We start from the raw sequence: 21,982 nt of genomic DNA on the forward strand, positions 1-21,982 counted from the left end.
CGGCGGCGGCAGGGGCGGCCACGGGCCAGCAGCGGCCTCGACACGGGGCCGACGGCTGCCGCCTGCCGGATCAGGCGGTGGCACGGAGCCCGAGGACGACGACGGCGGTAAGCACTGGGGCCGGCGGCCCGGGCGGGGGCCCCGGCGTGGGGGAGGGGAGGGCTACGGCTCCGGGCTCCGGGCCCCTCTCCGCCGCCGAACAAAGGGGGGGACTCGGGCAGAGCGGCCGGGGGCGCCACCTGGCGGGCGCGGATCGAGGCTGCAAGGCCAGCGGGGAGCCCCTCGCCTAGTGCTTGGGGCGGCCTCGGGGCTCGGGCGGATCCCCTCCCCTTTGATGGGCCCCCGCGGTGCTCCGCCTTGGGGGGCCAGACCGGAGGGGCCCTAGAAGGTTGGGCCAGGCGCAGAGGGGCGCTCTCTCTAGGCTGCTGGACAGGCGGCCCCCCGCCCCTTTCTCTTTTAGACTCCCAGGTGGTCTCTTAGCCCGCTGTCTCTTAAGTCAGCCCAGACTTGGGTCTCTTTGGGGTCTCCCCCGCCCCCAGGGGAGCTGAGCTCACAACTCTGCTGTTTTAAATCCGGCTGCTGCACCTTGGTCCTGTGGTCTTTTTTTCTTTCTCCCATGTTCTCTCATGGAAAAATCATAGCTTGAGCAGCCTGGGGGTTGGGGCGCCGTCCCCTTTCCCCACTGTGTGCAGTGTTTAAACAGGCAGAGACTGTAGAAAAGCCCCTTCTGCCGTTATCTCCTCCTTTCGGAAACATTTTGCCCAATGTGTCAGCTATAGTGGAAGCAGCCAGTCCACCGCATTCACTGTTCCCTGACTTCGCTGCTGCCTGAGTCAACGCTTTCAGACCCGGGATGGTTCTGTCCAGGCCGGAGAGAATCTGCTGAATCTGGCTACCCTGCCCTCCCGGGGCAGAGAAACTCCCCGTCCCCTTTTGTTTTTAAAGAATCTCAGCTCCTCCCCTTTATTTGGCCCTTAAAGGGCCAGTCCACCTTAGACTAGTGCGGATCTTGTGCTGGAAGGATGCTTAGAGACCCTCTAGCTCCAATACCTTTGCAGACAAAGACGCTTAGGCCCCAGAGCATAGGTGACCTTCCAGGGGTCACAGAGCAAGTTACCAGTAAAGTCAGGACTCGAACCCAGGTCTCTTACTCTGAAGCCAGTGTTATTTTTTATGAATTCCTTTTTAAAAGAAAAGAAAAAGAATAAATAAGTGATAGGGGCCCTCTCTGATCTTGTCTTTTGTCTCCCTGACCCTAGTATGTTCTACTGGGAGAATGTCCTGAACCTGCCCTTTCAGTCTGTGTGACCAGGCCACCATTTAAAAATACAAAATAGGGCCCTAACCTTAGGTGGGTTGGTGAGGGGTGGCTGGGGGTTTCTGGTGGACAGACTGGCAAAGGGAAGTAAGGCTGGGTTAGTGGGCTTTGCTCAGCCTTTCCGCACAGGCTCTTCTGATTGCTGGGCGGTGGCCAGCTCCCTGCCAAGAGCAAAAAATAAATCCCCAGAAAGACTTAATGGGCTCCAGCGGGGTGGTGGCCACTCCCTGCCGCAGTGTTTTCAGCAGCAGCCACTCTGGTGGCAGTCCTGCCACCCCTTCCCAGGGTCACTGGCTCTCCCAGCCTCCAGAGGATACAGGGTCTCCCTGGAAGTGTTGATAGCTCTGCCCTGGGGACCCTCCCATACTTGCCTACATTTGGGGAATTGACAATGTCCAACACCCAGCCCTCAAAGTGGGATTCTCAGGAGCCTGAATTTGAAGCATTATTGGAAAAAGGGAGAAGATTTTGGGTGGGGCCCTCCTGGCTGGGGCCCCAGGCGGGTGGGTCCTGAGTTGCAGCCCTGGATGCAGACAGATGCCCCCTTTGTTCCTCTTGCCCCCCCCGCCCCCTGCTCTGGCTGTAACCGCTCAGCATGCTGCTCTCCTGGCTTCACCCTTAGAGCTCTCTTCCAGAAAGGGCCCCTTCCAGAGCCTGCTGCCTCCTTGGCCCTCACCTTATTTTTAAAAGCGGCCCAGCCAGCCTCTCACAGTTCCCTGCATCCTTTTGTTCTTGATTCTCTTAAAGGGGCCGAGCTCTTTGTAAAGGGCCAATGTTGTGCCGCCCTGCTCCCCCCTCCCCCTGATTGCTGCCTCCATCTCTCTCCTGCCCTCGGGCATCCCCAGTCCACTCTCCCGCCATCACAGCCTCGGCTTCTTTCCCTGGAATTTAGAGATTGAAAAATTTTTTCCCTTTCCCCCTCTTCAGGGCAAGATCTACAGCTGGAAGGGGGTGCCTTGGGGTCATGGGGAAGTGCCCCTCTGTCCTCCAGGGCCAGGGGACCAGCAGCATCAGCAGGCAGGAAATACTCAGACCATTGTGAGGCGCGGGCCTCTCGGCCTGGAAAGAGCCGCATCCCGGGCCGTGACCACCGGCGCTACTACCACGACCACTGGCGGCTGGAGTACCTCATGGACTTCAACCCTGCTCGGCATGGCATGGTGTGTATGGTGTGCGGTAGCTCCCTGGCCACTCTCAAGCTCAGCACCATCAAGCGACACATCCGCCAGAAGCACCCTTACTCCCTGCATTGGAGTCCTCGAGAGAAGGAGGTCATCAGCAACAGCTGGGATGCCCACCTGGGGCTGGGGGCCTGTGGAGAGGCCGAGGGCCTGGGGGCCCAGGGGGCTGAGGAGGAGGAAGAGGAAGACGAGGAAGAGGAGGAAGACGGGGCCAATCTCTCAGCTGGCCAGCCCAAAGGTCCAGGTAATGAAAGGCATGGAGAGGTGGGGGTTCTGGGTAGTCCATGGGGCCAGGTGGAACGTGATCATATCCGGGCCAGCTAGCGGATTTTGTGAATGAGGCTGGCTCTTAGCACTCAGTCTGTAATGTTGGGGGAGGGACTGTTGGTCGGGAGGTCTCTAAGGTGCCTGACTGCGTTGACATTCTGTGGTTTTAAAAGAAGGACCCAGGAGAGGAGAGGTTGGGGTCAATTGGCAGGGGAAGGTTTGGCTGGGGTCAGGAGGTGGGAGACAGTCAAGTCCAGGGAAGGGATGAGGCTGGGGCTGGGGAGGGCTGAGGTAGGGTTTGAGGTTTGTGTGTAGAAGGATTAAGGAGACAGAGTGGCGGTTCAGGACCTGAGGGAAGAGGGAGAAGAGGGCAGATGCTGGGGGCGGGACAGAATCAGCCAAGTGAGAGAGAGGCTTGCGGAGGACCTGGCTGTGGTGGGGGGCCCAAAAGGGCAGCATCTCAGTCCTTCCCTCCCTCCCTCCAACCTTTTAGGCAAAGCCCCAGCTGGTGGGGGTGGCCGGCGCCAGCGGCGAGGGGGCCCAGTGGCACCCCGGGCTCGGCGTCGGGCATCCCGGAGGGCCGGGGGCAGCAGGGGGCTGGGGGCCCGGCGCCTGGAGCGAAGGCTGAAGGAGTCCCTGCAGAGCTGGTTCCGGGCTGAGTGTCTCATGGACTATGACCCGCGGGGGAACCGGCTTGTGTGCATGGCCTGTGGCCGGGCACTGCCCAGTCTGCACCTGGATGACATCCGTGCCCACGTGCTGGAGGTGCACCCCAGCTCCCTGGGGCTTAGCGGCCCCCAGCGCAGCGCCCTGCTGCAGGCCTGGGACGCTCAGCCCGAGGTGCTGCCAGAGTTCGCCCAGCCCCCACCAGGTGTGAGGCCCATCCCAGAGCTGAGGCCCCCTCCTATCAGGGATGCAGTGTGGGGTCTGTGGCCAGATACTCCTGGCTGAAGGCCGAGAAGTTACCCTGCTTACACACACACACACACACACACACACACACACATACTGGTTGGGACCTCTAGTTTGGGACTTGGGTGAGGAGCCAGGGACCCCCTCTGCATGGGTAAGGGCACCCCAGCCTGCAGGCTGAGCTCCTCTCCCCACCCCTTCCCCAACAGACGACAACCTCATCCCCCAGGACCTGACCAGAAAGAGCCAGGACTCGGCCCCTACTGCCAGAGGCCCTTCCTCTCAGGATCTCAGCCCCCCAGACGTAAAGGAAGAGGCTGGCTGGGTCCCTGAGAGCCCGGGGCCCGCAGTGGAGGAGGAGGAGCTGGAGGAGGGCGAGGGCAAGAGCAAGGGCAAGAGGGCGGGGGTCCCGGGCCGGCCAACGCGGGGCCGCGACCACCGCCGCCACTACCAGGAGCGCTGGCGGCTGGAGTACCTTATGGAGTTCGACGGCGGCCGGCGCGGCTTGGTGTGCATGGTGTGCGGCGGTGCGCTGGCCTCGCTCAAGATGAGCACCATCAAGCGGCACATCCGCCAGCGCCACCCGGGCTCCACGCGCCTCAGCGGGCCGGTCAAAGCCCTCATCGCGCAGGAGTGGAGCGAGAAGGCCGCCCACCTGCTGACCCTGGGGCTGTCCAGCCCCGAGTCCCCCCGGGGCCCGGCCGTCCCCAGCACAGCCTCAGCCTCCGAGCGGGGAGGGGCGGAGGAGGAGGAAGAGGAGTGGTGGGGTGAGCCCAGGAGGAGGAGAGGTGGGTGAGCCGGGGAGGGGGGACCGTTAGGCAGACAGGCACGGTGAGGTTTGCAGAAGCCGGTGAGAGCGGAAGGGTGACGTGTTGGACTGGAGGACACAACGGGGAGTTAGGGCGATCTAGGGACCGGCCTGCGTCCCCCCACTGGCTCCAAGGCGGCCCTTTGTCCCTCCCCAGGCGACCTCCCACTCTCCCCACGGGAGCCGTCGGAGCAGCCGGCCGAGGACGAGGAGGATGAAGAGGACGGTGTGGAGCCCGAGGGGCTCGCTTTCCCGCCCCTGCCCCCGCCGCCGCCGCCCCCACCTCCGCCCCCGCCGCCGCCCCCCCGCAGCCGAGAGCAGCGGCGGAACTACCAGCCGCGCTGGCGGGGCGAGTACCTGATGGACTATGACGGCAGCCGGCGCGGCCTGGTGTGCATGGTGTGCGGCGGCGCGCTGGCCACGCTCAAGGTGAGCACCATCAAGCGGCACATTCTGCAGGTGCACCCCTTCTCCATGGACTTCACGCCCGAGGAGCGTCAGACCATCCTCGAGGCCTACGAGGAGGCGGCGCTACGCTGCTATGGCCACGAGGGCTTCGGGCCACCGGCCCCCGCGCCGCGCGACAGTGGTGCCGACCTCAAGCCGGGCGCTGTGTGCCGGGCGTAGCGGACTCTCAGCGCTGGGGCTGGGAGACCCCGGACGTCGCCACTGCTGCCCCTCGCTGGCCGGGCTGGGCGGAGAGCGCAGGCGCCCGGGGCGCACTGTGGGGCCGAGGACCCTGAGCTTGTAGGTCCCTCCGGCCCGCAGGGTCCCCACGTTTCTGAGAAGCTAAAGCGGCCTGCTAAGTGTTTGTTCCCCGGGGGCGGGCCGCCGATTGATTGTCAGTATTAGGGCCGAGGGGGATGGCATGGGGTGGGACTGAAGGTCGCACTAGTCTGTATTCTGCCTTGGTCGCTATCTGCCGGGACCACAGGGCCCTGAGCGGAGGCGGGCGGGCGTGTCCGGACCCCGGTACCAGCCTCCCGGGTGTGCTCTGAGACGAGCACGATGCATCCGGGTCCCCCGCCACACCCTTCGCCCCTCTTCCGCTGCGAGGGGCTCCTTGACGCCCAAGTCAGAATCGGGCGGTAATTTCGGTTTGAGCCCCGGACGGACAGTCCCGCCCCCTCTCAGTCCACTGTGGACGCGCCACGCGGTCTCAGCCCCCAGGGCTTGGGACCGGACTCTGCTTTCCTCTCTCTCCCGCGACGACGCCCACCCTTTGGGAACGCGGGAAGGGCCCCAGCGATCTCCCTGGCAGGTCCGAGAGGGATGTGTAGTTTCGTTCTCCTGTGGAGAACCGGTGGCCCCATACCAGGCCCGTTTTGCTCTTTGTATTTTATTTTGAAACTGTATTTAATGCTTTTATATAAAAGGGGTAGAGGGTGGGGAGCGAGCAGCCCGACTCACCCTTATGTGCAAATGTCTTATTTATTACGAGTGTATCAGAGATAAGCTGTGAGGTGGCAAGAGGAAGGAGCAAGGGCAGGGGTAAGCCCCAAATTGTACTCCTGACTCTTCAGGCTCTCGGCACTCCTAGCTAGTCCCGGGCCAAGCCGCTGCAGAACAGGTCTCCTTGAAGTCAGGTGTGTGTGGGGCAGGGGGTGGCCTGTTGGTGGGACAAGAGGGCTGCCTTTGGAGGATGAGACCCTGGTGTCTGGGAGCTGGGATCACCTCTGCTGGAGGGAAAGTAGAGGGGGCAGAGAGGAAACCCCCATCTGTATCGCCCAAGGTAGAACCTCAGGCCCACTCCTTGTCTGGCCCCGATTAGGAATTGAATTTTATACCGTGGCTTTTCTATCATTTTTGTATTAGCTCAAGATTGTCAGAGTTCCAAAGGACCCAGACAATCAGTACCGTACCCACTCAGATAGGGCACATGCAGCCGTGAAGAATCAAAATAAAACATCAACTCCCCGTTCAGAGTTCTTTCCATTACAGTGAAAGTTTCTTACCGTTAGGCTGAAGGAGACCTTGAGCTGGGCACTGCAGTCACTACCTGGGAATGGCCAGCAGCTGCCCAGTTTCTGGAATGAGTTTGCAGAGCTCTGAAGGGGGTTCCTGGCACCACCACAGGCCTCCATCCGAATTCCATAGGTGGGGCTGCCAGTTGCCTGCTCTTGTCCTCCACAGTAGGGCAAGGGCCCTGGTAATTGGGTTCTTGAAGATACTGAATGGGCTGCCGTTGACAGTGTTTGGCCCTCCAGGGTTTTTAGACAGTATTAATTAAAAGCCTGTGAACAGGGTTTATGGGTGGCACCAGGCTGGGCACTGCCATTCTTTTACTTTCCTCCTTCATGCATGTTGTTTTCAGTTCCCGAGTGAGTATTCGACTACTCTTGCTACTCTGCCAGGTCAGAAATAGTAGGCAAATTGGGGCAGACTATTCGAATCGGCCAAGCCCACTGCTGAAGTTCAGGTAAGGCAGGGCAGGAACTGTCAGAATGCTATTTTTCCTCCAGAGGCCAGTGGGTGTTTGGTGGTGGGGGGCGGCAATACAGCCCCCCAGTGGTTCTCAGACCACCAGCATCACTTGTTAGAATACCAATCTTGGGCCCCACCTCTCAACCCCAAACCCTGTTAAGCCCAGCAGTTGGTCCGAACACCACTGATGGACTCAGGGCCACCAGAGTGACTTCTACTCTGACCCAGCCGTGAGCTCAGAGGTGGGGCTAGGTGATCCCCATCTTCAGGTGTGCCTCCTAACGGCCTGCAGAGCAGGTGGTTTCAAGAAGACTGTGTTTGATGGGATGCTTGCTATTCTGGCCAATACGTACGTGTTATTCTGAATATATATTTATAGACCATGTTACTTAGTGACATTATTTGAACATTTGTAATCGTATTTGTGAAGTTGTTTGCATCAGTCATTTTAAAAATTTCAGCCTGAGTTTTCTAAGAGGGATGCTGTTGAAGGGTCAGAGCAGCCTGGGTCACAGGGAAGAGCAGACTGGAGATGACAAGTGCTTTCAGCAAAGACCTGATCCATTTAGTTACCATTCTTCATGATGGCTGACTCTGTCTCAGTGTACAGAGGCTGTGTGACTGTAGGCGAGGAGCCCACCTAGGTTGGTGTGAAGCTGAGCTGGGATGACAAAGCCCTGTCCACTCACCATCTTCTTTCTCCTAAGATCACCTCTTAGAAGGGCTCTACTTTTCTTCAGAAACCAAATGCACAGCTTTGTTGTACTACGGATAGATATCCTGCCGTTTTGGGAATCTTCGCAGTTGCTCTTTAAAGCTGCCAAAGTGGAGTGGGGGCAGGGGATTGGAAGCCTTGTTTGGTTTCATCTACCCAAACTGTGTATAAAAAATAAAGTTAGGAGAATGACGCCACAGGCATTGTGTTTTCATTTTGTTTTTAATGAATACCACATCAATTTGCAGTTTTCCAGGAACCTTGGGGCTACTGTATTTTATGTTGCACACATATACTCACACAGTTTCATTAGTAATTGATCATCTATAGATTTTTCTTTTAAAAAAGAACAAAACAAATTTCCTGCGTGGCACAATGATCTGTCCCAAGTATCTAAACCCAGCAGCAACAAAACAAGAGAGCTAGGTGTGGAGGCTCCTCGAGAGGGGAATGCCCAGATAGATGAGAAGTACACGAACTTCCTGGCCAGGCTGAGGAAGGAGAAGGTATTTCCTACTGATAGAAGACCAGTAAACATTTGAAAAGGAAACAGAACTAAAAAAAATATCACAAAATAAGGCCAGAGAACCTCTTAACCAATAAAATCTCCAATTTGCCAAAAACAGGTGGGAAGAGAATTTCCTTCCAAGATCTCCCAGAACTGCCTGGGGACTCCCTCTGGGTCCTCGGAACTACTGGTTACAGCAACCTGGAGGAACTCACAGATGACTTTTCTTTCATGCTACAGAATTTTCTGGTTGAAGGGGAGGAAGACACATGTCACAAACGGAGTCAAAGTTTCTCTGTATGATATCATCAGAGTAGTTCTGCTTCCTTTTCACCTGCACAAAGCCCATCCAACCAGCCCGTCTGGTCACCCTGACCTTCAACTTCTCAGAAAACCCTTAAAAGCAGCAGCTGCCTGGGCCACAGCAGAAATGCTAGCACATTTTAGCTCTGAAAATGCAAAGAGGCCTCAGATGCCCCCTCCAAGCCCATACACTAGCCTCGCTACAGTCACCACCTTCCTAGGAACCACGAAGTACACCTCTCTACACTCATCTCTGGTCTCTTGGCTACAAAGACACAACCTTGGCAAGCCAGCACAGGTCACAGGTAGACCACCTGAAGAAGAAAGTTATAGGGAAAAGATAAAGATTTTGAAACAGTTTCTGTTTCTGCAGTTAATCCCCCCCCCCCCACCAATGCCCCCAAGGCCTGAGACAGGATTACAAGAACTCAGTAACTGAGGAGCCCACATGCAGGGTGGTTTTGTTCTCTAAGGAGTTTACAGCAGCGTACAGCAGTTACAGACATTTATTTTGTCACAGGAAAAGTACAACCATATTTATTAAACGAAGTGTATAGGAAGAGGGAGGAAAGCACATTTCAGTTGTGAATTCTCACACTCCAGCTTAGAACTGGTGTCCACACAGATACCACCCTGCCGAGGGTCGGAGCTTTTCCATTCCTGGCTCCTGGCTCCGCGGGAGAGCGCGGGACAAGCCACAGCGCAGCAGCTCCCAGCCCTCCTTTCCAGTCCCGCTTCCCTTCGTGTTGACCAGATGGCTTTCTAGGAGTCAGGAATTAGCGCTGTCCCCTATACATTATTCAGAGTTGGAAGTGACCAAGTGAAGAAGAGGAATATTAAGAGTAGCTGCTCACATTGTAGGGCAGAGGAAGACAGAGGATTTACAAAAAAATAACCCCCCGCCCTGGGAAGGAATCCCACTCCCATCCCTAAATAATTTCTTCATAAATTAATCATTATTTCTTAACTTAAAAATAAGAGGGAAACTGACGGGAAGCTGTGTCAAACTTACATTGAAATTGGGTCAGCGCACCGGAGAATTGTATTTTTTAATCTTTCACTTCTCTCTTGACCTTCAACCTTTCCCCTTTCAAACTACAGGCCAAAGCTCCATCACCATTAAAGGTACTGATTTACCCATTAGTTTGATTCTTTATTCTTTAGGGTTCTAAAATAATCCCATTCTTTTTCCCGTCCAACAATTCCTGTGCTTGATACTGAGGATACAGGGCAAGGAGAGGAGAAATCAATCACCCAATGAAAACATAAGCTTGGAATGCAGGCTCAAGCTGACATGGAACGCGTTCCTTCCGAGGACAGGTAACAAGGCTATTATAACTATTAAATGGGGTTTTAGTACGTGGTGCAGTTCTGGCTGCCATGTGCTTAGTCGGCCTTCTTTTTGGCGATTCCAGGGAGTTTTGCTTGGATCCTGTTGAGGAAAAAACCAGAAGGTGAAGACATAAGCATTTGTTTTACGTTTCTGTTTGCACTGTGATCCTAGAAGTCATCCCTGACTTGCTGCAGGGCTGTGGAAAACAGTCTCCAGTTTTCACAAGTATACCTGGAAGAAAAGCAGCAGGGCTGAGAGCCCCCCACCCCCACCCCAGCACTGCCATGCTGCTGCCTGACCTCTTTCTTTCACAGCCAGAACTTTCTCGGGTCTTCACTGGGGATAAGCTCTGCTGACTGACTGTGACCTGCCCACCGGCAATCAGGGGCACAGTGATGTGGCTTCTCATCTCTCCTGGCCACCACTAATGCTGCCCAGGCCACCAGGAGTCAAGGGTCAGGGGTGCCTGGTTCTTACACACCGCACACCAGCTCTGCCCTTGATTCTAGAAGGAGTTCTGAGAGCATGAAGTGATTCCCTCACTCCAGTCACTCACACACCGAAACCGATTCTCCAGAGCAGGTGGCCAGGCTTGGACACCACTTGTAACCATGGCATTGGTTCTAAAGTGAAGCTATGCTCATCTCTGCCAAGTCAGCCGTATAATTATGCTAAGGCTCCAGTGTCCACCGATGTGTGTAAGTAAGAAAGGAGCACGCGCCAGTGAAGCTCCTGGCATCCGTCCGAGCTGCGAGTCTGGGGCGTAAAGAGAGTTGAAAAAAACTGGGGGTGGGGGTGGGGGTGGGTGCGTGGGTCTCAACAATTTGTGACATTTTGTTTCTTAAAGATGATATGAAGAAAAACATGGAAAATGTTACAACATTTTCATTCTAAGTATTAGGTTCATAAACATTTGCTATCAATAATTTTTTTTAAAATTTAAAGTTCACTAAAATGTGGCTCCTAAATCACACACTTACTTCTCAACAATTGACTTGGTCTGGTCCCGAGCAATGGCCACATAGTGGTCAATCTGGGTCTTAAAGGAAGGAAAGGAGGCTCAGTTCTGGTTACACAAAGATTAACAATTTCCCCGAAAACACAGGTCTTTTGTCAAGTTTAACCAATTTTCTAACACTATTGAATATTGTAAAATAAAAAGAATGCCCACTTTCAAAAATGTGCAAAAACTACAGACTTCAAACGATGCCCTAAATGCCCCACAACTTTGTTGACACACAAATCACTCATCTGTTGGTGAGATGTAAACCTGACCTGCTTAAGGAGCTCCTCACAGACATGGAGTCAAGCAGCTTTGAATACTAGAAAGTGTGTGCTAGCCTATACTCTGTAATCGCAAATGTGGACTGGCTCCTGGCTGAGATGAAACCATCAAACCCCAAAAAGTCATGAATAAAGTTTGTTGATGGAGTCCAATTTTAACCGCTGACGAACTTCACAGCATCTAGTGTTCGCCCCCACACCACCCACAATGCAAACACGGATGGAGTCCCTTAGTAGCCTGCTCTTTATGTTTCTTTTCAGACACAATTGTTTTGTTTCATGTACAAAATTTTGTTATAAAATTTAAATAACAAATAAGCACCATCCTAAAAACTCCCAAATTGAATGAAACTAGTTCCTCAATAGTAACAGCTTCCTGAGCTACTAAGACCACTCAGTATTTGTTGTTAAGTGCCATCGAGTCAGTTCTGACTCATAGCGACCCTGTACAGAGTTTCCAAGGCGCGGCTGGGTGAGTTCAAACCGCTGACTCTTTTGGTCCCATGCGTTTTCCTGCAGCGCCACACCTCGACTCCATTCAGTATTTAGAGCCTGTCAGCATCAGAAGCTTTAAAACCGAACTCTCTGTACTAGCCCCCTCAAAAAGCTAAATCTTGCAATAAAAAAAGTGTTTTCTCTCTGAAGAATCTTATTAGCTATACAAAAATCTACAGTTTTCATACTGAAGCTACTCCTAAGCTGCACTTGAATTTATATTCTTAGCGAAGTAACTGCCTGAGCACATAATCAGATACTCTTCATCTTCCTCCTCATCTTCATTTTCGGGCTCATTCCTGCTGAGCCTGTTGGGTCTCCCAGGACCCTTCCGTTCTGACTTCCCTTTTGCTCTCGGTGGCATGCTATGTGACAATAACCTTTTCAGCGTTCTCACTTAGCTCGGACGCTTTCTGTTCATATGGTTGTTAATCTTGGGCTGACTCATCAAATGACGTTGCACCCAGTCTCTCTGCAGTATCCCAAGCGGGTGGGCCATGTTCAGAGCAGAAGGCTGCTGGTGGCACTGGGACCCCTTAGGGAGGACATGACATTTCCTAACTTCCTGTCTTAGTGAGATCTCCCACTTCTGGCCTTATCTTCACATTTCTTTTTCTTTGTAGACGTGGTCTTCCATCTCTCAGAACACTTTTTGGAGAACTCAGCGATGGGAGGGTCTGGGTGTTTCTGCTTGGGCTCCTCTGGGCAGGTCCGCATGAAGAAGGCATGGGGACAGTTTCTCTCTCAGCTTGCTTCCTTTCAAGGGCTCTAGCATGAACTCATCTATTTCAGACGAAGGTTTGATTTATGTTATCTTAAGCTCACTTTTTGAATACTATATTTCACGAAAATAACATCTGCATCATATGCTTTTCCCCAGGAGTCAGTGCCCCGGGTGGGTTATTTGTGTGGGTGCATTATATGTGTGGATTATAGTATATAAACAGATAATAAAAATTCAAAAGGCATCAAGTTATGAAAAAGGGGCCTCCTTCCTTCCCCAGATACCTAGTTTCTCCCCTTGTAGGAAAAACCACTGTTTCTCCTAGGCACCTAACTTAAAATAAATAAATAAATAAATAATCAGATTTTATAAATGATGGTTATAAAAAAGACTGCTTGGAACTTCTAATGCCTAAAAACATGAACTAGCTAGTCATCTTTATGGCAAATCTGAACTGAAATTAGGAAGACAAATGCTTACCTTGTACTTCTCATAGACAATTGGAACACTGAAAATGAGCAGTTCGGCTATAACACAAAACATGACAAGTGTAAATCCAAGGTAGTCACAAAAGACAAACACATTTTTCCTCATAAAATGGAGGGAAACAATCTTCCTTAAAATGAGAAATCCCAGCTAGACTTCTCAATTAAGGTGTAGCACTGTAGGATAAGCACTGGACTCTAACTTAAAGATGGGCAGTTCAAACCCAGAAGTCACTCGTCAGAACCCCTGTATAAGGGTCAGTATGAGTTGGAACTGCCTCCACGGCACTTAATAGCAAGGTGAAGAAGGCTAGTTTAAGGAGGTATGGAATGCCTCCCCTGGCACACAAGCTGCCTTCTCTGTACCACAAGCAATTTCCAAAGTATGAAATAAAATCCGTATATTACATAAAATCTAGACAACTCTTCCTTTACTTCTTGCTGTTTGTTTCTTTATAAAAAACCAGCTGCCACCGAGTCAATTCCCCAGATGTGTCAGAGTAGAACTGCCTGCTACGGCGTTCTCAATGGCTGGCCTTCCGGTTAGACTCCTACCTTCAACCTCGAGTTAGCAGCTGAGAGTGGCAGCTGCCTGCATCACCTAGGGACTCCCATCTCCTCACAGCTGGGAGCACTCAGTGAGCAGGAACACACACAGAGGCTCCTCCAGATCGAGTTTAAAGTCTCTCCAGTGTTACGAGAGGCAGGGGCCTGTGGACTAAGTGGAGCCATTCTCTTAACTCCTACTCTGACCAATTATTTTACAAGTATAGAAAAATGTTCTTTGTCTCCTTACCTAAAATCAAAAGGGTGATCCCATTAAACACTGCACCAACATAGGTCATCAGCCACATGAATACAGCCAGCTGTGAAGGTCAAGGTCAGAATGGTTATGTAGGACTAACGCACAATTCAGACTACCTGATGCACTGAAATCTGTGCTTATCTAGTGATGTCTACCATTAGTAAAGTTCCAAACGAAGGTCCCCTACTAGCATTACACAGCTGAGGTAACGTAAGAGAGGCCCCGCAAGGCCACTCCGTCAGCCACAGCCTCACTGCTCCAGGATGAGGAGATGCCGTCTCTCCTGGCTCCTCGTCCCACTTTTACAGATGGATTGTGACAGGTGTCAACACTGTGATTTGTGAAACCAACCTACTGGCTGCTCTTCCTCAGAAAGGTAACCCAGTTGCACGTTTTTCCAGCCTTACCACCCAGAGTAACAGAAGTAACAAACCTTCAAGGAGTCCACCAGATCATCCACCAGGAAGAGACGGATAATGAGTTTCAGGGCCTTGTTGACGTGCACCATAGCAGCATTCACATAGTTATGGAAAGCTTCCGAGGACAGGGTCATGTCCACATCCAGGTAGGCTCTTTGGAAGAAGGAATGACAGTCAGGCATTTGACTTCAGAGAAGACTTCTTGGAAGGAGTAGCAGAGCAGTTAACTATAGCACGTGGGAAACTGACCCTAGGGGCAACTTAGGAATCTGTAGGAGCCTTTCTGGTTGTCATGAGGTGGGGTAGACAAACCACTGTCATTTAGTAAACAGAAGCAAAGATATCTGTAAAATGTGGAGAGTCCTGCCCAGTAAAGGACTGTCCTATGCCTGGCATCATTTCTTTTGCTCCACTGGACAGTCCTAAGAGTGAAAGCCTATCTATAATTATCAAAAGTCTGGAACACATAAACACAAGGGATTTTATACCCAGTTTTAGCATAGCCTGAAATTTCTAAAAGTATATACTGTTGTTTATGCTTAGACTTTAATATAATAAAGATTTTTTTTCACCATTTTGAAATTGGGGCTCATACATGTAGCTGCATGTGATTTCGTTTTTTTATCCATGACTCTCTCTTCCTTCCTACCCCTAGTAACCATCAAAGAATGTTTCTTTTAGTATGGCAACCTTTTCTTGACTTTTTACAATAGTAATTTCATACAATATTTGTCCTTTTGTGTGTGTATTATATATGATGTATTTTGATATAGTCAAGTCAATTAAACAATGATGGAAATAAAAAAATCATAAATCATCTTCTATTTTATCTTCCTTTATAACTAAGAGTATTTAAAATTTTTGTCTATAAACAGATTAGCTATGAATTTCATTTCAGAATATTAAAAGAAGTATGATTATTTGTTAAAAAAGTAAAAAGGGAAGATGGAGGGATTTCTGGCAAGATGGCAGACTAGGCCGACACACTTCATGTACTCTCCACAACAAAGATAATGCATGACCACATAAAACAGACAAGATGAAACTTCTGGCACCCTGAACTTGAGAAGAAAGCTTAGAGCAGTGGATGGAGTGCTTGTTGGGAGGAGGGACCGAGCAGGGACAGAGAGAGAGGGAGACTGACTGGTGATGGACGGACTGGCCTGATGCAGCCCGCCCATCTGTGAGCAGCTTGGGCAGTAGAAGTAGGCCTCACAGAGCAGATTTGCAAGAGCGATAAGAAAGGTGTGATTTCTTCTTTTTCCCCAAGTTCCCCTTGTGACCAGAGGTGTGACCAGGTCCCACTCTCATCCACCCCCAGTACAGACCCTGCTCTCCGGCTGTTTAGAGCCACATGGTTGGGAACCACGTCAGTGTGAATGGGAGCCAGATGTGCTGTTTTGGTGTGCCGCTTTGGTTCCTGGACCTACAAAAGCCACAGAGCCACCAGACAAACATTTAATCAGTCACCCTGCCCCCAGCTTCCCTGTGTCCCTAACACTGAAATCAGCTTCACTGGGGTTCCCACAAACTACTTCTGATTGAGTGCCCTGAACACAGGTAACACAGGGGTGAAGAAGAGCATCACCTAGGGCCAGGGGCTCTGCAGTCACACCCTTCTCAACCATCTTGAGAGCTCCTTGAATTACAGGTTCAATTTTTCCTCTCTAGGTCTCAACTGTACTGTTTGTTTTTACAAAAACAGCCACCCCACTATGCTCCACAGACAACAGACAATTTTAGCTCACACAAAAAAACAAGAGAGAATGATTCAGATGCAGAATCAAAAGCAGTTTCTGAGGAAGAAAAGGTAACAGAATTAATTGAAAAATAATTAAAAAGAATGATAGTTAGGTACCTTCAAAGGACTGATAGAAAGACAGAGGAAGGTAAGGAGAACACAGGGGCAGATGTGAAGCAATGGGAGCCTGAATTAGTGGGCTTGAAGAGTAATCTCTCAATACTAGCATGCTAGAAGAACAGAGAAAGAATGAAAAACTCTAAAGAATCATACATCCAGCAAAGCTGTCCTTCAAATATGACAGTGAAATTAGGACATTTCCAGATAAAAATTAAAGGAATTTGTAATGACCAGATAGATCAACTTTACAAAAAATGCTAAAGGGTGTTCTTTGGATTGAGAACCAACAACAGCAGACAACAACCTGAGATGACCACACAACATGGCCAGAACTCAATCCAAACATTTAAAGTAAATGAAAATAGGGAACCAGAGGTATCAACGTATAATGAAGTCAGCTACAAAGCAAAAAGAGGGACTAGTGTAGATACAGAACTTCCAAGTGACAAGGAAGTTAAGTAGATCTCAAGATAAAACAGACTGTCTTAAGCCGGGAGAAAATTAACAAATTACAGGATAACCTCAAAGAGGAAAATCACAAAGATTTAGTAAACATTAACATAACAGAAGTGAAAATGGTAAGAAAAATCACAAACAAAACGAACTCAGCAATGAAAATTATGTGGAACAAAGAATCCAGCAACACAGAAAAACGCCATCAATTCCGATCTACTGATAATTACACTGAATGTAAATGGATTCAATATACCAGTCAAGAGACATCAAAAGCAGAATGGATAAGAAAACAGGATCCTTCAATATTCTGTCTACAAGAGACATTATCAAAAAGATGGAGTCAGCCTAAATCCCCATCAACCATAGAATGGTTAAACAAACTTTGATCCAGGCACACAATGGTATACTACAAAAATAATGACAAATGATTTGTAAAAGACCTCACAATGTGGTTGAGCCTCGAGCACATTATGCTGAGTTAAGTTAGCCAATCACAAAAGGAAAAACAGTGTATATTGTTGTGAGACCAGTGCTATGAAAAAGCTAATAAAAAGGTTTTCTTGATAAAAAGAAACGATCTATGATGGTTATGGGGAGGGGGATGGAGGGAAAATTGAAAATTATTCATGGGCTAAGGGTAAACAAATTAACATGGTATCAAGAGACAGATGGAGAAATGCAATAGTTAAAGTGAATAGAGGTAAATTCTGTTAACTGTTGGTACGAGGAAAGGATTGCAATCATGTACAGAATAAAGAAGCAAAGTGTACGATTTGTTGAATGTAAAGCTGATGAGCTGCGCGGTAAGCCTTCACTCAATTTACAATAAAAAGTTTAAAAAAAAAAAAGGTAAAAAGGAGGATGGGGGACACTGAGTTTGTAAGAACTGAAAACTACGGAGTCGTCCACCAAAGAGAAAAACTTGGTTCTGTTCCCAGACACACTGTCGCGGTGACGTCTAAGTACGGCCTCACAGTATGGTCATTCACTCAGTGCTTCCTGAGACCCTAAGGTGTTCCAGACACTCCGCTCGCTAGGTGCTGGGAAAGGTCAGACTGCTTTAGCTGCAGCACTTTTGCAACCTGTGGGACATATATTGTTGTTAAGTGAGGGCTAATTACCTTCCAACTCACAGCGGCCCTGTTAAGGGTTTCTGAGGAACTGCTGGTGAGCAGCAGTTCAGAGCTTGAATTTTCCTCTCCTGAGGTTTAGTGGGAAGGTGCTATCCCACTTTAAGTGCCTATTCCACGCTGAGGGACTGTGTAACTATGAACATCTGGAAAAATGGGTGTCAGCCCATCCCACTCCCTCCAAATTTCAGAGGTACCACGGGGCATAGATACGCCAAATATCGTTATCAAAATCTGCATTACTCCAAAAAGTTCATTGCGCTTAAAAAGTCTTCTTCCATTACTGAAAATAACCGATTTCAACAAAAAGCTTGGTCTTTCAAGAGTAGAGGGCCCGACACATCTACGATCTGTCGGGGAAACTGAAAACTAATTAAGCATGCTTTTGTTTCTACTTATTAAAATATTTAACATTAAATATAAAATCCATTAAGATCTTACTTTTCAAGCTGTGCAGCTGTTTTCACCCTCTGTGTCTGCGTTGATCTTCACCCATCAACATAAGCTCACTGTTCCCTGAAGTTCCTACTTAATCTTCTGAGCTGCGGTTGTCAATTTGATCCTTTATAGTTTTTAATGGGCCCTGAGGGTCAATGTACTGGACTGCAAAGTTGGTCTGAACCACAAGGTCGGCAGTTCAAGCTCACCAGCTGCTTCCCAGATATCCTATACGGGGTAGCTATGGGTTGGAACTGACTCGACCGCAGTTGACAACAACAATGCTCAATCCAGACAGACTTTTTTTTTTTGGATTGAGTATTGTTGTTAAGTGCCATCGAGTCGGTTCCTACTCATAGGAACCCTGAATAGGATTTCCCAGCCATTCCTCAGAAACCCTATTCAGGATCGCTTTGAGTTGGAACTGACTCGATGGCACTTAACAACAATGCTGATCAATCAACGTAGACTTTTTTTCACTTGTTAAGCAAAACTATTGTTTGGTTTTAAGAAAACTTTAGGGAATATTTTTGGCTGAAGGTTTAGAGTCCATCTCAGGGCTATTGTTCAGGGGTTCAACCAGCCCCCAGGGATCCAGAAAGTCTAGAGTACGTGAGAATTTGAAATTCTGCTCAGTTTGCAATACATTTTTAGTATCACAATATAGATTTAAATTATTCCTTCTATTGTCACCAAGGAGCGTGATGTGATGGCTCCATATGATAAACACTGGACTGAGAACCATAAATGAGGCAGCAGATGGGGCCCATCTGCCACTCTGCGGGAGAAAGATGAGGCTTTTTGCTGCCTCAAAGAGTTACAGCCTTGGAAGGCCTATACAGGGTTACTATGAGTTGAATATGACTGAATGGCACTAACAACAATTGTTGCCACAAGAAAATACAAGGTTCAGAGCTGCAGCTAATTGGAGAGTCTTATTCTCCTGCAGACCTGACATGTCACAACAGAAAGGTTTTTATAAACTGTCATTTGCTAGTGTTAAAATAAAAATGCTTTATGAGCCAAAATTTTTCAGAAGACTATGGTGTGGCACTGTGGGTTAATATGCTGAACTGCACAGTTGGTTTGAACTGCAAGGTTGGTGGTTCAAGTTCACCAGCTGCTCCTAGGAAACCCTATACAGAATCACTATGGGTTGGAACCAACTAGATGGCACTTTAACGATAAACAGCAACAACAAATGGTGAGGGCAAACACTTGTTACAGTTACAACACTTTAAAAGAGAGCTAACAGTTGGATTCTGGACAATCCGTGACCTATACAGTTCATCAGGAGCCATCCTGCACATTCAGAGGTCCCGGGCAGAGTGGGAGAAAATGTAGACCAAAACTTACTGGTCAGAAAGTGACTGGAGGGACCCGAGACTGTGGCCCTCAACCACCCTTCAGGTCTGGAAAGGAATTCTCCCACGCAGCCCCTGGGAGTTTACACCTGCACTCGGGACCCTACTGCACTAAGTGGCTGACTCCGACGCCGTCCTTTCCCTCCCTGTTCAGGAGTTCAGTCTTGTTTGGTCTTGACGTGAATCTCGACTTTTGTCAAAAGGTTCTTGGCTTGTAAGCTGGTCACTTCCTAAGGTAATCTCGGGGTCTCCAGCTGATGGTCTGCACCCTTGGTCAGCTGCATTAGGCCCTAAGATGATTGCGTTTAGGCAGGTCCGGAATCTGATCAGCCCCAATTAGGCCTTTACTGAAATGCAGAAGGTTGGCTGTGACGCCTGAACTCACTTGAATGGGTGGCCTTCTTCTGACTTCTGTACAGCTTGAATGACAGACTTGTAGACCCTGAAGCTGATGGTGACAGACAGAAGGGCCAAGATGAGGTACGAAAGCACACTGATGACACTGAAGGCTGCCAGGGAGAGCAGCACAATTAGTGTGCTGCCGAAGACAACCCCGGTTTTCTTCACATCTCTCCAGAAAATCAGATCGTGCACTACCAAAAAAAAAAAACACAGGGGGGACATAAATTATTAAGTTACAAGAACACACATGAGCTGCAAGGCCAGGACTGCACCCTGGCTGTGTCTTACATTACGCTAGCACACAATTACAGGTGTACCCCACTTGTCAAGCACCTGATAAGTGAAAATCAAATTATGTTGGGTGACGATTCATACTGCAAAAGGTTCCCCTGCTGCATAAATCAGCTTTCAGGACAGGGTTCTAAAAACTTGTGAGCTTATTTTTTGAGAGATGCTTAGTCAAGTATCCTAATGCAAAGTGTCATATACTTCAAACATCATGGCAGAACGGATGACAAGGTTAAGTATATCAAAATCTTGATAACCGTTGGTAAGATTAAAGAAATTATACATATAAATTGGGAGGGTGGTGGCTCCATACAATAAGCAATGGACTGGGAACAACAAAGTCTGCAGTTCGAGCCCACTAACCACTCCGTGGGAGAAAGATGAGGCTTTCTACTCCCTGCAAGATACAAAACCTTGGAAACCCTGTACTGGGTGGCTGAGTTGGAATCAACTCAACGGCACCTAACAACCTATAAGTCAGTGGGAATCACAGAATATAAAAGCACTGTTAACTTGAAATGTGTATATTAGGGACAGCATAGACAAAAGTGAAAAACCATGGACCAAGCCCAGTGTCAGAGTCGTGGTGTGGTGCCGGGGCATATGCACTAGACCTCAGGCCAGTGTGAACCGCAAGTCAACTCCATGACATCCAGTTCTTTCCCACATTTGACTAGAAAACTCTCCTTCTCTGAAGCCTAACTTGCTGGATCCTGACATTACAGACCTGCTGTTTATCTAAATGAAATAATCACTGGTTCCGAGATGTCGGCTGGGGAAAGTGACTTACTAAGAAAAGGAAAAGGTGTTACAAGCATCCAAGACAGCAATGCCATGGAGAAGAGAGAAAATGGAGAAGCAACTTGGGTGTACCTGGCTGCAGCTGAGGTCAGGATGAGGGAGCACTGGGAACTTAAGAATCGACACTAAACAACATTCCTAGACCTGTACCACGTACACATAAAGCAGCGTTCACATGACTAAGACAACATGACCAGTTTCAACAGTGATGCTTAGAGGCTGAACATCACCAGTAATGGGGCAAACTAATGTCATGACTTTTATAGCATTCCTGCCAAGAGCATACAAGCTGAATCTGACACAGAACTTCCAGAGGTTCAAGACAAATTCAGAAGACGATGTAGAATGAGGGATATCACTACTGAAGTCAGCTGCGTTTGGGTTGCACAGGCTTTCGATTGTGTGCAACATGACAAAGTATGGACAGCACTGGGGAGAATGAATATTCCTGACCACTTAATTAGGCTCAGGGGGAACCTATACATAGACCACGAGGCAGCTGTTTGACCAGAACAGAGAACACCGAACGGTTTAAAATTAGGAAAGGTTTGTGCCAGAGTTGTATTATTTCATCACATTTATTCAATCTATATGCTGAGCAAATAATCCAAGAAGCTGGCTTGTATGAAGAAAAAGGTGGCATCAGAAATGGAGGAAGACTCATTAACAACCTGCGATACATAGACGATACAACTTTGCTTGCTGAAAGTGAAGAGGAGTTACTGATGAAGATCAAAGACCACAGCCTTTGTTATGGGTTGCACCTCAATGTAAAGAAAGCAAAAATCCTCACCACTGGACCAATAAACAACATCCAAATAAATAGAGACAAGGTTGAAACTGTCAAAAACTTCATTTTGCTTAGATCAACCATCAACAATCATGGAAGCAGTGGTCAAGAAATCAAACGACGTATTGGCATTAGGCAAATCTGCTACAGAAGGACCTCTTTAAAGTGTTGAAGAGCAAAGATGTCAGCTTGAGGACTAAGGTGTGCCTGACCCAAGCCATGGTATTTTCAATCACCTCATATGCATGTGAAAGCTGGACAGTCAATAAGGAAGACTGTAGAAGAATTGATGCATCTGAGCTATGTTGTTGGAGGGGAATATTGAAAGTGCCGTAGAGAACTAACAAATCTGTGTTGGAAGAAGTACAGCCAGAATGCTCCCTGGAAGCCAGGATGACCAGACTTCGCCTCTCATACTTTGGACATATAGTCATCAGGAGGGACCAGTTGCTGGAGAAGGATATCATGTTT

The 21,982-nt window shown here is 49.2% G+C and overlaps 2 protein-coding genes across 5 annotated transcripts in view; one reads left to right on the forward strand and one right to left on the reverse strand.

Moving 5' to 3' along the window:
* LOC102830454 (chromosome unknown open reading frame, human C11orf95) overlaps positions 1–5,113 on the forward strand; it is a 5,649-nt gene extending 536 nt beyond the window's left edge. Inside the window, exons 2-6 of the mRNA XM_006861095.1 lie at positions 2–107; positions 2,246–2,743; positions 3,260–3,637; positions 3,888–4,445; positions 4,644–5,113. Of these exons, the coding sequence (XP_006861157.1) occupies positions 2–107; positions 2,246–2,743; positions 3,260–3,637; positions 3,888–4,445; positions 4,644–5,113 (2,010 nt within the window). The remainder of the gene's footprint in view (position 1; positions 108–2,245; positions 2,744–3,259; positions 3,638–3,887; positions 4,446–4,643) is intronic.
* Positions 5,114–9,558: 4,445 nt separating this feature from the next.
* RTN3 (reticulon 3) overlaps positions 9,559–21,982 on the reverse strand; it is an 81,057-nt gene continuing 68,633 nt past the window's right edge. For 3 of the 4 annotated variants that reach the window (XM_006861008.1, XM_006861007.1, XM_006861006.1), the window contains exons 3-8: positions 19,616–19,823; positions 13,996–14,134; positions 13,554–13,623; positions 12,753–12,799; positions 10,750–10,808; positions 9,823–9,868 (exon numbers count right to left, since the gene is read on the reverse strand). In XM_006861008.1, coding sequence (XP_006861070.1) covers positions 9,823–9,868; positions 10,750–10,808; positions 12,753–12,799; positions 13,554–13,623; positions 13,996–14,134; positions 19,616–19,823 — 569 coding nt within the window. Of the gene's footprint in view, positions 9,869–10,749; positions 10,809–12,752; positions 12,800–13,553; positions 13,624–13,995; positions 14,135–19,615; positions 19,824–21,982 lie in introns of all 4 variants that reach the window. The other variant, XM_006861009.1, reaches the window with a different exon arrangement.

Source organism: Chrysochloris asiatica, unplaced genomic scaffold (genome assembly GCF_000296735.1).
Source record: "Chrysochloris asiatica unplaced genomic scaffold, ChrAsi1.0 scaffold00040, whole genome shotgun sequence".
In the NCBI taxonomy this organism is placed as follows: domain Eukaryota; kingdom Metazoa; phylum Chordata; class Mammalia; order Afrosoricida; family Chrysochloridae; genus Chrysochloris; species Chrysochloris asiatica.